Source organism: Bombina bombina, chromosome 12 (genome assembly GCF_027579735.1).
Source record: "Bombina bombina isolate aBomBom1 chromosome 12, aBomBom1.pri, whole genome shotgun sequence".
Classification (NCBI taxonomy): Eukaryota; Metazoa; Chordata; class Amphibia; order Anura; family Bombinatoridae; genus Bombina; species Bombina bombina.
Window position 1 is genome coordinate 153,161,517 of NC_069510.1, and position 15,123 is coordinate 153,176,639.

A 15,123-nucleotide genomic window follows, 5' to 3' on the forward strand; every position below is an offset into this window, starting at 1 on the left:
ACGTAGTGTGTGTGTATGTGCACTTATGTTGTGTATGTGCATGTGTGTTTGTTGTTAGCATGTGTATGTGCATTTATGTAGTGTGTGTTTATGTACACTTATGGTGTGTATGTGCATGTGTGTTGTTAGCATGTGTATGTGCATTTACGTAGTGTGTGTGTATGTGCACTTATGTTGTGTATGTGCATGGGTGTTTGTTGTTAGCATGTGTATGTGCATTTATGTAGTGTGTGTGTATGTGCACTTATGTTGTGTATGTGCATGTGTGTTTGTTGTTAGCATGTGTATGTGCATTTACGTAGTGTGTGTGTATGTGCACTTATGTTGTGTATGTGCATGTGTGTTTGTTGTTAGCATGTGTATGTGCATTTACGTAGTGTGTGTGTATGTGCACTTATGGTGTGTATGTGCATGTGTGTTGTTAGCATGTGTATGTGCATTTATGTAGTATGTGTTTATGTGCACTTATGTTGTGTATGTGCATGGGTGTTTGTTGTTAGCATGTGTATGTGCATTTATGTAGTATGTGTTTATGTACACTTATGGTGTGTATGTGCATGTGTGTTGTTAGCATGTGTATGTGCATTTATGTAGTATGTGTTTATGTGCACTTATGTTGTGTATGTGCATGGGTGTTTGTTGTTAGCATGTGTATGTGCATTTATGTAGTATGTGTTTATGTACACTTATGGTGTGTATGTGCATGTGTGTTTGTTGTTAGCATGTGTATGTGCATTTATGCAGTGTGTGTGTATGTGCACTTATGTTGTGTATGTGCATGGGTGTTTGTTGTTAGCATGTGTATGTGCATTTACACAGTGTGTGTGTGTATGTGCACTTATGTTGTGTATGTGCATGGGTGTTTGTTGTTAGCATGTGTATGTGCATTTATGTAGTGTGTGTGTATGTACACGTATGTTGTGTATGTGCATGTGTGTTTGTTGTTAGCATGTGTATGTGCATTTATGTAGTATGTGTTTATGTACACTTATGTTGTGTATGTGCATGTGTGTTTGTTGTTAGCATGTGTATGTGCATTTACGTAGTGTGTGTGTATGTGCACTTATGTTGTGTATGTGCATGTGTGTTTGTTGTTAGCATGTGTATGTGCATTTATGTAGTGTGTGTGTATGTGCACTTATGTTGTGTATGCGCTTGTGTGTTTGTTGTTAGCATGTGTATGTGCATTTATGTAGTATGTGTTTATGTACACTTATGTTGTGTATGTGCATGTGTGTTTGTTGTTAGCATGTGTATGTGCATTTACGTAGTGTGTGTGTATGTGCACTTATGTTGTGTATGTGCATGTGTGTTTGTTGTTAGCATGTGTATGTGCATTTATGTAGTGTGTGTTTATGTACACTTATGTTGTGTATGTGCATGTGTGTTTGTTGTTAGCATGTGTATGTGCATTTATGTAGTATGTGTTTATGTACACTTATGTTGTGTATGTGCATGTGTGTTTGTTGTTAGCATGTGTATGTGCATTTACGTAGTGTGTGTTTATGTACACTTATGGTGTGTATGTGCATGTGTGTTTGTTGTTAGCATGTGTATGTGCATTTATGTAGTGTGTGTTTATGTACACTTATGTTGTGTATGTGCATGTGTGTTTGTTGTTAGCATGTGTATGTGCATTTATGTAGTGTGTGTGTATGTGCACTTATGTTGTGTATGCGCTTGTGTGTATTGCAGGCTGAGCAATGGTTAGGTGCCAGTGATGGGAGCATGTGCTGTGAACTCTGCATGTTCCAGCAGAAAGAACAAGCTGCATTATTTTATCTCAAACTGTGCTCAGCAGAAGGCAAGACCTCAAAGCTGGAAACTTCCCAAGCCAGCAGAATCCCAGCTTCCTCTACTGTGAGCGAGTAAACACACACATAAACTGTTTTGCTTAATTTGTCATTTCTATGATATTTCACAGACTCTGAGAAATTTAGAAAGTTACCCTCCCCCAAGAAGCTAACTCCCCAGAATAGAATGTCAGAAATAAAAGCACTGATTAGCTGCTTTATGTTTATAAAGAGACACTCTGATGTGAGTGCCATATTCTCTCTTTATTATAGCATGTCATTTTTTTATTTTACTGGCTCTAGCTTACAAGTGCCACAATTTTTAGTGCTTTTACTTGCTAAGAAAAACTACTGGAAGTAAACTTTTAACACATGGGGGTTTGTGCACATATTGCAATTTGAAAGTAAAATAACTTGCGCACAAACAAAATTTGATGCATGCTGACTTCAGGACCTCAGATTGTGATCACGCTAACATCTTCTCAAGATAGACTGTAATGGAGCGCACTGTTAAAAAATCCAAAACCTAGCACTTACTTGCATGCTAATATGAAATAAAATGTGTCAATATAAAAGAGTTGGGTATCACATGCAAAAAGTCATAGGGGCCGATTTATCATGCCCCAAATGGGGCCATATACCCCTGTTTCCACACGAGTCTTTAGGCTCGCCGGAAACAGGAGTTAAGAAGTATAAGAAGCAGCGACCGCTGCACCTTAACTCGTCCGCCTGCTCTGAGGTGGTGGAAAGCAATCCTCCTGATTGCATATGATCGGGTTGTTTGACACCCCCTGCTAGCGGCCAATTTGTCACAAATCTGCAGGGGGCGGCATTGCACAAGCAGTTCACCAGAACTGCTTGTGCAATGTTAAATGCCGACAGAGTATGCTGTCGGCATTTATCGATATCTGGCGGACATGATCGCTACAGTGGATCATGTCCGCCAGGCAGATGATAAATCGGCCCCATAGAGTCCTCTTGAATAGGGTGCATAGGCAATATTTAGACTCTTTCTTACTAATCCTCAGAAACAATACTCAAGGAAAGAGAAAAGCAAACATAGCATAGCACAGTATATGTAATAGGTAACAATCCCCCACTAGGAGTTTACCACTATATCATATCATATATTAGATGGACTTGTAACCTTGAGATCGTCCATGCTTTTCCACAATTTTTGTTCTCAAATCCTCAGACAATTCTTTGCTGCTCTTTCTCTTCTCCATGCTCAGTGTGGCACACAAAGAGACACAACCGAAAGGTTGAGTCGATTTTTCTCACCATTTTAAGTGGTTGCCGGTGTGATTTCTATATTGTCAGCAACTGTTAATTGATACAGGTGAGTTTAATTACAAATTACAGGAGCATCACAAACTTGGAATGCAATTATTTCTTACAATTTTGAGAAGGTGCCAATAATTTTGTCAAGTCCATTTTTTGGAGTTTTGGGTGGAATGTATCAGAGTTGGCTTTTTTTCTTTCTCTCCACGTTTTTGTGTCAAACCAATACAAACAAAATAAATAAATATGAGAATGCCTAACCATTTGTAATTGCAACAATTTTCTGGGCGAAGTGCAGCATTATCTGACAGAAATGAAGGGGTGCCAATATTTTTGGCCAAGACTGTATACATATATATTTTCTACTTGACCCCTCTGCTAGGCTTCCAAGGCCAGCTGGGTCCCTCTCCCCCGCCCCATCCACTTTCTGGCTTCCTAATTCAAACCTATCCTGGATTTGGAGCCCCTCCTTCATTTCTACAAACTAGTACTCATCCAATACTGGGGGAATTTACTCTGGTGTATGTATCGTGTAAAAGCAGTATGTTCATTTTTGGAATGAAAAAACAAACTGATATTGTGCTTGACATGGTAAGGGGAGGATAACTCTTTCCCATCTAACTAAACATCTTTCTTTCTTAAGACACAGTGAGTCCACAGATCATCAATTACTGTTGGGAATATCACTCCTGGCCAGCAGGAGGAGGCAAAGAGCACCACAGCAAAGCTGTTAAGTATCACCTCCCTTCCCACAACCCCCAGTCATTATCTTTGCCTTAGGTGCAAGGAGGAGGGGGAGTGATAGTGCCTGTCCCAAGCAAGGAACAGGGTCTCTGGTTTTACTCAAACCTGTTTGTGGTTCCCAAAAAAGAGGGAACTTGCAGGTACCATTCTTGATTTAATGCTTCTAAACAAGTTCCTCAGAGTGTCGTCCTTCAAGACTATCCACTTCCTTCTGCCCCTGATTCAAGAGGGTCAATTCATGACAACCATAGATTTGAAGGATGCGTTCCTGCATGTTCCCATTCACAGGGATCATCACAAATATCTGAGGTTTGCCTATCTAGACAAACATTTTTCAATTTTTAGCGCTTCCGTTTGGCCTTGCCACAGATCCCAGAATTTTCTCAAAGGTCCTGGGAGCTCTATTGGCTAATTTGGTCTCTGGTAATTTCAGTGACGCATTATCTGGACAACATTCTGGTTCAGGCGCCATCCTTTCAACTAGCAGAATCTCCTACAAGGATCTTGTTGGCATTTTTTTGTTCCCACGGTTGGAAGATCAATCTGGGGGAAAGTTCACTTGCTCCAACTACAAGAGTGACCTTCCTATTGTCGGTATATACCAGGGTTATAAATATAATTTATTTATATTATTCTTTAAAATAACCTCCAATTAAAATGTATATACAAAACAATTGAAATTAATATTTATTCCTAAATTCTTGAGAATAGTTAAGTTTATAAACACATTGAATCATATTTAAGTAGAGACTAGAATATATTATGAATCAACTATGCACGCTTATGCTGTTATAATATTCTTTATAAAGTAAACCAAAAATATATCTCTAAAATGAACCTTACTTACAATGAATCACATTAAAATAACACAATAAAATACCAGAATCTTCTATAATTAGCCATTAACTCTAATTCAATGCCCAAAATGGATTACAAGCTTACTCTGCTTAATTTACCCCAATCAGAGATTTAACTACAATAACCAATTTTGAAATATCTCACAATAGCTGCAAATAACTTAATAAACACCAGAGAGATTCACTTACAATAATAAGCCTGACTTAGAGATATGAAATGAAAACTTTCTTTATCTAGCATATAAGATTATTTAGCATCAATATGACTAGTTCTACACTACACAGGATTATAAACATGGACTTAAAATACAAACTGCCCTTTTAAATCACCAGCTTCAATTAAACTGTAGCTATAGAATACCTTTGATTTAAATATAAAAGTATGAAACAACCTTTTATATGTTACCAGTAAACTAAATTTAAGTTTCAGCTTTTTCAGATAAATCCAGTTCACCTCATAAATTATGAGAGGTATTTTGCATTATGGATAAGGAAGTTAGCCCAATTTTTGCTTATAGAGACTGTGTTTCCAACAGGCCAGCGAGGTTATCAGTCAAAATTTTAGCAAGCAAATACCCCTTCTATCCCCTTGCATGAGGTTATATCACATGATACACCCCACACATTTTTATTTGAATCATTGGTGAATATCCGGATATGCCCTTACTGAAGCTTGTCGGAGCTGAACATATCTTGGTTATTTGGGATACGCCTCCCTGAGCAGCCATTTACCTTTTGGTTGCAATACCATCTTTGAACTATAGGTGGTAGCAGACAACCAGAAATGCAGTCTCTTTATCAATACTGCTACAGTTTAATATTGATTCTTATACATTTTTAAAATGTTTATTTAGTATATTCACTATTTCTTGCCTCAGCAAACAATTTTGTCCAATTTCTATAGGATCACTTAATACTATTTATTCTGGACATTTTGATATTAAACATGATGCACTGCCCACAATATTTTAGAAGATGCCTTCAAAGCTACACTCAATCATTATCCCATATTAATACAAATACAGAATATTGAGCATATCTCTTGCTGAGTGCACAAAACATATGACACATTTTATGGGAGAACCACACATGCACTTGTCAGATGCCTGAAAAATAAAAAGAAAATGTTGTTAATTTTGAAATAAATTGGACATTTTAAATGGACTGTATAGCTACTTATTAAATTCAGAAAATATTTATCTAACATGCCACTGCTAGGCATTTTCACTACTGATCCACAAATATGCGTTTATACGATTTATTTGAACAGTCTGTGGCATGTATTTAACGTTTGAAAACTATATATATATATATATATATATATATATATATATATATATATATATATATATATATATATATTTATTTGTCCAAACTTCAAATCCTTAAGACTTCTATGTTTTCAAAAATACATAGGTTAAGACATGTTAAAATCTTAACTCTCAGGCTTTCAACTTCCCATGTTAATATAAATATTGTATATCTGTATATCTCTTGCTGAGTGTACCACTATACTCCTGGAAAAATCAAGAAGATATTTGTTTCATACATCTTCAAAATAAGGTTATACAGTTGTTCATTTAATTTATTACAAATCTGAAATGCATTTGTCAGATCCATGGTTATATGTATATATATATATATATATATATATATATATATATATATATATATATATATATATATATATATATATATATATATATACACAAAGAGCGTAGTGGAAACAGCACTCCTCAGGACAGCAACAACCTAGTGCACTGCTAAATAAACAAACAATAGCAAGTGGTGAAGGATCCAAACGGATGGGTTCCGTATCCAGCAAAAACTTCACACAGCAGGCACATCAGGAATATATAATCCGTTTATTGTGTAAATAACCAAACGTTTCAGCCCTCACATGGGCTTTTGTCAATGGTAAACATAAGCCAGGACAGACAGGATACGGAACCCATCCGTTTGGATCCTTCACCACTTGCTATTATATATATATATATATACATACATAGGATGGCATGCAAACATAAATAAAAGGACACTAATAGTGCATTAACCTTTTATTAAATGTGACAAATAACACACCTGTAGATTATGCCTACTCACAAGTAAACCCTCAATTAATGAGGTAAATTAAGAGCATATAAACAAGGCCGGTAACAGCAGTAGTGAAGCATTCAATCGATAGCAGCAGAAAAATCACCTTACGCGTTTCAAAGGCATGTAAGACTTATGTCTGCCTTCTTCGTCAATAAATTTCTTTATTGGTGTGAGTCTAAAGGGTTTTCTTGGAGTAGGGTCAGGATTCCAAGGATCTTATTTCTTCTCCAGAAAGGCCTCAAACACTCAAAGGGCAGATTTCTGCGTTATCCATTCTGCTGCACAAGCGTCTGGAGGATGTGCCGAATGTTCAATCCTTTTGTCAGGCCTTGGTCAGAATCAGGCCTGTATTTAAATCAGTTGCTCCTCCTTGGAGTCTTAATCTTGTTCTTAAAGTTTTGCAGCAGGCTCCATTTGAGCCTATACATTCTTTAAATATTACGTTATTATCTTGGAAAGTTTTGTTTCTTACTGCTATCTTTTCTGCTCGGAGGGTTTCTGAACTCTCAGCATTGCAGTATGATTCTCCTTATCTTATATTTCATGCAGATACGGCAGTTCTTCGTACCAAGATTGGTTTTCTTCCTAAGGTTGTTTGAGACAGATATATTAATTGGGAAATTGTTTGTTGTTCCTTCTCTCTGTCCTAATCCTTCTTGTCATAAAGAATGTTTGTTGCACAACTTAGATGTTGTGAGGGCTCTTAAATTCTATCTGCAGGCTACAAAATACTTTTGCCAGTCTTCTGCATTGTTTGTTTGCTTTTCTGGTAAATATAAGGGCCAGCAAGCTACTGCCTCTTCTCTTTCTTTCTGGTTGAGAATTGTTATTTGTATGGCTTATGAGACTGCTGGGCAGCAGCCTTCTGAGAGAATTACAGCCCATTCCACTAGTGAATAAGTCCAAATGACAGCAGCACTCACCAAATAATATAACATTTCACAGCTTTATTTGGAGTTTCCCCATGGTACAAAGATTAAGACGACAACATTTCGGCTTGTCAAGTACTTGACATGACTAAGGGCAACAAGCCCAAAACGTTGTCGTCTTAATCTTTGTACCATGAGGAAACTCCAAATAAAGCTGTGAAATTTTATAGTGTTTGGTGAGTGCTGCTGTCATTTGGACTTAATCACTTGTGTTAATTCGGAGGATTTGGTGTGTAACCTCCGACAGCTTGCACCACTGTGGCTTCACATTGTGTTGGACATTATCAATTATTTTGAGCCCATTCCACTAGGGCAGTGTCTTCTTCTTGGTCCTTCAAGAATGAGGCCTCTGTAGAACAAATTATTAAGGCTGCGGCTTTGTCTTCATTGCACACTTTTTCTAAATTCTGTACATTTGATACTTTTGCCTTGGCTGAGGCTTCTTTTGGGAGAAAGGTTCTGCAGGCAGTGGTGCCATTTGTTTAGGTTACCTGTCTTGCCCTCCCTAATCATCTGTGTCCTCTAGCTTGGTATTGATTACCAATAGTAATTGATGATTCTGTGGACTCACCATGTCTTAAGAAAGAAAACAAAATGTATGCTTACCTGATAAATTAATTTATTTCTTGACACAGTGAGTCCACGGCCCTCCCTTATTTTCAGACAGTTTTTTTTATATAAACCTCAGACACCTCTGCACCTTGTGTTATTACATTTCTCTCCTTTTCCTTCGGTCAAATGACTGGGGGTTGTGGGAAGGGAAGTGATACTTAACAGCTTTGGTGTTGTGCTCTTTGCCTCCTCCTACTGGCCAGGAGTGATATTCCCAACAGTAATTGATGATCTGTGGACTCACCGTGTCAAGAAAGAAAGAAATTTATCAGGTAAGCATAAATTTTGTTTTTCATGTGGAAACCGGATGCCATTTTAAGCTCACTTTGTGCCAAGGTCATCGTATGATGCATTTTTCCAATTAAGTCAGAAATACAGGGAGCTTCAGGCAATTTCCAATATTTGAAAATGAAATTGCGAGCAACAACAATATCTGTGTTAATTACTAACTTAATATCTGTACATTTTTAAATAAAAGACTACTTGATCCCTCTGTAACTGCACTTTATTTTATTTAACCAATAGTTAATTGTGTTCCAGAATCTAGCTACCTTGGTGCTATGTCATATACAGTGTACGAGCATTTATAGCAAATACCTAAATATTTTGTCTTGCAATAGCTCATGTGCGTGGGGGGCGGGGGATAAAATAAGCATTGTTGATTAATTTAACATGTGACTTTCTCTAGCCTATAGAGGAAGTGACTTGATCTACCAGAGTAATTAACAAATAAAATAAATATTAGACACAGTGAAGAATAGCCTAATAATAATAAGCAGATTTAGTTGTTATAATCATATGAATTGTTTAAATATTGAGGAATTAAAAAAAAAATGACTTATCTGTTCCCATGTTATTCTTTTTGAAGATATACCTAGGTAGCATCTGAAGCAGTACATGGCAGGATATGTTTGCTCTGCTGCCATAAAGTGCTCCTAAAAACAAATACCAAGATAACAAAGTAAATGTAATATTAGAAGTAAATTGCGCTCTAATTGAATCATGAAAGGAACATTTGGAGTTTCCAGTCCCTTTAATGACATTTGTTCCACTAGATAAAGCAGCAGCTATACAACTTTTGCATAGAATGTGACATAAGAAGAATATTGCTGTGTTGTTAATCAGTTTGTTCTGTGTGCCCTTGCAGCTCACCGCCTGCATCCATGGATCCTCCGCCATGCTCTTCCCAATGTACTGGCAACACGTATACATTCCGGTCCTCCCGCCGCATCTACTGGACTATTGCTGGTGAGTCAGCTGGTTAATTCATTCATTTATTTATTGTAAACATCATTATGAAGGGCTAAATCACAAATGTATACATATACCTAGTATGTCTGAAACATGTTATTACAGTTCTCTAGTTGTGTATGGCACACAATACATCTGGAAGTTTAGCTCAGCAATTGCAGAGCAAGATGTAAGATGAACAAGGGTTAAAAACAGGTACAGATCCATATACAGTATAAATACAACTTATCTAATCTCCTTTCTATGACTAATTAGGGATGCACCGATCAACCAATCACTGTGTAGTTGCAGAGTTTTTGTAATACAAACCTGAGTTTAAGTTCTTTATAGATTTATTTATATTTTTTATTGTTTTATTGCTCAGGCTGTGGCTCAGGGATTGCTGTTATATTCTTTCAGTCTACGTACCTTAGTAATATTATGTGATATTAGAGTATGTTTATGTACGCCTGTACATTTAGTTTTATTATATTTACTGAACTTATTAGATTTATTTGCCTGGAATCCATAGTCTGCTTCTACAAACTTCAGTGACTTCACAGCAGGGCTCGGACTTGCTGTACTACTGATTGTTTGCTGTAAATACTGGTGACTGGGCACAGGAGATTACTGGGTCACACAATAATCCTACCTAGTGATCTGCTTTACTACCCACCCATTACCTCACAATAAATCATTTCCATCTAAAGGGGAGGAGAGTCCACAGCTTCATTCATTACTTGTCGGAATAAATAACCTGGCCACCAGGAGGAGGCAAAGACACCCCAGCCAAAAGCTTAAATACCTCCCCCACCTCCCTCATCCCCCAGTCATTCTTTGCCTTTCGTCACAGGAGGTTGGCAGAGAAGTGTACATTCGGAGTAGTCTCTTATGGAGGGTAGTACTCTTCGGAATGGGACTGGAGTTTTAAGTAGTCCTGTCAGCCTCTCAGTGAGAGCTTGGGTGAAAGTTAGAGAGTCCGGAGATGCAAGGTGAGTCTTTTTGCGAAACCATCCCGACTCATTTTAACAGCTTCACAAGCAATCAGCGTTGACGAGTTTCACTGTCTGCTTTCTACACTCAAGTCCATCTCAGGAGCGATGCTACTACACTGTCACACTTGAGAGGTCTTGTTTCTGTTCCACGGCATAGATTCTGGTAAGATTGTTTCATTTTTTATACACATAATGATAACACAGAAGACAGGGTCACAGTGTGATACCTTTTATTTTTATAGAATTAAGGGTTAATATCCCTGGTAGGGGGGTTATTGAACAGGGTTTTTTTTTTTTTAAATAATATTGTTTATTGTGTCAATGCTGCGATATGTGTGAGATGAGGCTCTGGCAATGGGTGGACTTTAGTTTCATTTCCGGGAGTATTTGAGCGGCAGATTTGGCGCATTTTCTCCTAGTACAGGGGCGGTCCTACAAGGCATTCCTTCTGAGCGGGAGTGGCCTACTTGACTTCCTTTGCTTGACCGGCCGTGCAGGAGACATAACAGTTTCTGTGGTCCGGGTCATAGGAGGTGGTGAATGCCCCGGCCATTAGAGGTTATAAAGGTGCCATTTTTTATATTTATAACTAGTCCGTAATAAAGCCATAAGCTATGGAGAACTATGACACGTTAGAAGTCTAGTAATTGTGTTTATTGTGAGGAGATTCTGGTAGATCCACCTGCTCAACTATGTTCCACATGCCTTGATAAAGTCACAATATCTAGAAAAAAAAGGATGTCTAGTACTACGGAGTCGTTCTCCTCTGAGGGTTCCCTGTCCCGTGAGGTGCATTCCCTACATTCATCTCAGAGTACACATACAGTGCAAGACTATTTCTCCTATGCGATAGATCTGTTGGCCGTCAGATTTTGCGGATCAACTGCAAATTGCGGTCTCTAAGGTGATTAGTCCTTTACCACGTTCTGCCAAGCACAAGCATAAGGTAAAATATGGCGATCCAACCCAGGGGTCATCTACGCCAATGGATATTTTGGAAAGATTATCCGCTGACTAGGACAACTCTGACTCTTTGGAGGACATTCCTTCTTGGTCAGAATCTATGTAATCTAAAGCTCTGACTGCAGAGGAGCCTGACTTTAGGTTTAGGATGGAACATTTGCGCTTTTTGCTGAAGCAAGTGCTTACTACCCCCACTGTTCCAGAACCAAAACTACTGGAGGAACATTCAATTCCTAAGCTTGATAAATTATATGACAACAGGGTGGTGCCTCAGACCTTCCCGGTTCATGCTAAGATGGCTAACATTATTAAGAATGAATGGGAGATATTAGGTTCTTCCTTCTTTCCTTCTTCCTTTAAGAAGCTGTTCCCCTTCCCAGACTCTCAGCTCGAGCTATGGGGGACTGTTCCTAAGGTGGATGGTGCTATCTCTACGCTTGCGAAGCGGACAGCGATTCCTCTTGAGGATAGTTTGTCGTTTAATGAGCCCATGGATAAAAAAGTTAGAGAACATGTTAAGAAAAATGTTCCAACATACAGGTTTTGTTTTTCAGCCGGTAGCGGCGGTTTCCGGAGCTGTGACATGTTGGTGTGAAGCTCTGTCTGACATGGTCGAGAGGGAGACTCCCCTTGACGGGATACAAGAGAGAATTAAGGCCTTTAGGGTTGCAAATTCTTTTATTTGTGATGCCAATATGCAAATAATTTGCCTGAACACTAAAGTGTCAGGTTTTTCCGTATTAGCCCGCAGGGCTCTGTGGCTGCGGACATGACCTCTTAGTCTAGACTGTTATCCCTTCCATTTCAGGTAAAGATCCTGTTTGGTCCAGGATTGGACTCGATCATATCCATGGTTACGGGAGGCAAGGACGCTTTCTTATCGCAAGATAAAAAGGTTAAGCCTAAGGGATCTACTTTTCATCCCTTTCGTGCAGACAAGGCTCAACGCCAACAGCCCGCCGCGAAAGCGGATCAGTCCAAGGGCACTTGGAAACCAGCTCAGTCTTGGAATAAGTCCAAGCAGTGCAAGAAGCCCGTCGGAACAAAGGCGGCATGAAAGGGCGGCTCCCGACCGGTCTCCGGACCAAATAGGGGCAGATTATCTCTCTTCTCAGAAGCTTGGTTGCAGGATGTACAGGACCCTTGGGTTCTGGAGGTTATCGCCCAAGGATACAGGATAGGGTTCAGATCTCATCCGCCCAGGGGTAGATTCCTCCTGTCAAACCTGTCTTCCAGACCAAAAAAGAGAGACACTTTTCTAGAATGTGTGAGGGATCTCTCTTCCCTCGGAGTAATTGTACCGGTACCCCCAGCAGAAATGGGTCTAGGGTACTATTCAAACTTTTTTGTGGTACCAAAGAAGGAGGGCATGTTCCGCCCGATTCTGGACCTAAAATGTTTAAACAAATTTCTGGCTGTTCCATCGTTCAAAATGGAAACAATCATATCTATTTTGCCCCTAGTTCAAGAGGGTCAGTTCATGACGACAATAGACTTGAAGGATGCCTACCTTCATGTGACAATCCACAGGGACCACTTCAGATTCCTAAGATTTGCATTCCTGGACCAACATCTCCAGTTTGTGGCCCTTCCCTTTGGTCTGACGACAGCCCCAAGAGTCTTCACAAAGGTTCTGGGGGCGCTACTTGCAGTGGCCAGATCCAGAGGCATTGCGGTGGCGCCCTATCTGGATGACATCCTAGTCCAGCGACGTTGTTCAGTCTTGCAGAGGATAACTTGAGGGCTCTTCTTCTTTTGCACCAATCACACATTTGGAAGATAAACTCAGGAAAGAGGTCCCTGATTCCCAGCCACAGGGTGGAGTTCCTGGGAACTTTAATATATTCTATATCCATGAGGATATTTCTCACAGATCAGCGACGCAGGAAGATTGCGTACACCTGTCTTGCCCTTCAGTCCTCCTCCAGTCCCTCGGTGGCTCAGAGTATGGAGGTGATTGGGCTCATGGTGTCCAGCATCAATGTCATTCCATTTGCCAGTTTCCACCTCAGACCTCTTCAGTTGTGCATGTTGAGACAGTGGAACAGCGTTCATACAGACCTATCCCAACAAATGTCTTTGGACGATAAGACAAGGGACTCCCTCTCTTTGTGGATCTGTCCGGAACAGCTGTCCCAAGGGACATCTTTCCTGATACCGTCCTGGGAGATTGTGACCATGGACACGAGACTGGCAGGATGGGGGGGGGGGGCTGTTTGGGGTGCCAGGATGGCACAGGGAAAATGGTCTCAAGAGGAGTCTCTCCTCCTGATCAATATTTTTGAACTCCGACCGATCTACATTGCTCTGAAGGAGCGGCCTCTACTGGGGTCATTCAACTTCATCAGATTCCAGACAGACATTACCTTAGTGGCTTACATCAACCACCAGTGGGGGTGCAATAAGCTCTCTAGCAATGAGGGAGGTTTCTCGGATATTGGATTGGGCAGAGTTCCACAACTGCTAGCTCTCAGCAATCCATATCCCGGGTGTTGACAACTGGGAAGGGGATTTCCTCAGCAGGCAATCCTTCCATCCCGGGGAATGGTCTCTCCATCCCGAGGTGCTTGAGGAGATTTGTCTCAGATGGGGGGCACTGGAGATAGAACTCATGACATCCAGGCTCAATTGCAATCTACCCAGATACGGGTCGCGGTCCAGAGATCCCCAGGCGGAGCTGATAGATGCTTTAGCATTGTTTTGGGGTTTCAACCTAGTGTACATTTTTCCACTGTTGCCACTTCTACCTTGTGTAGTGGCCTGCATCAAGCAGGAGCAAGCTTCGGCTATTCCGATTGCTCTGTCGTGGACGCGGAGGACGTGGTTTGTGGATCTGGTGGGGATGTCATCTTCTCCTCCATGGAGGTCACCCTGTCGCAAGGATCTGTTGGTTCAGGGTCCTTTTTAACATCAAAAGCTAGATTCTCTGAGACTGACTGCGTGGAGATGGGACACTTAATCTTGGCCAAAAGAGGGTTTTCTGAGAGAGTAATTGATACTCTTGTTCAGGCCAGGAAGCCGGTCACTCGTTGCATCTATCACAAGGTGTAGAGGACTTACTTGTCCTGATGTGAGAAGCATGGATATCCTTGGCACAAGATTAAGGTATCCAGAATTCTGTCCTTTCTCCAGGAAGGGATGGAGAAGGGGCTTGCCGCAAGTTCCTTAAAGGGACAAATTTTGGCATTATCTGTTTTGTTGCACAAGAGGCTCGCTGGGCTTCCTGATATTCAGTCTTTTGTTCAGACTCTGCCTAGAATCAGGCCTGTTTTTAGAAAGTCCGCTCCTCCCTGAGCTTGAATCTTCGTTTGAACCTATGCACTCTATTGACATTAAGATTTGTTCCTGGAAGGTTCTCTTTCTGTTGGCCATTGCATTGGTGCACAGAGTCTCTGAGTTGGCGGCCTTGCAATTTGAACCTCCTTACTTGGTCTTTCACGCTGATAAGGCGATTCTTCACACTGGTTTGGGATTTCTTCCCAAGGTGGTGTCTAACCTTAACATCAATCAGGAAATAGTTGTTCCTTCTTTATGTCCTAAACCCTCTTCTCCTAAGGAGAGGTTACTTCATAATTTGGACGTGGTTCGAGCCTTGAAGTTTTATCTTTAAGCTACAAAGGAT

General features: G+C 40.2%; 1 protein-coding gene across 1 annotated transcript in view; it reads left to right on the top strand.

Annotated features, from left to right (window-relative positions):
- Positions 1-15,123, top strand: part of DENND1A (DENN domain containing 1A) — a 1,966,771-nt gene that overhangs the window by 876,545 nt on the left and 1,075,103 nt on the right. The window contains 1 exon segment of the mRNA XM_053695696.1: positions 9,461-9,561. Within this exon segment, the coding sequence (XP_053551671.1) occupies positions 9,461-9,561 (101 nt within the window).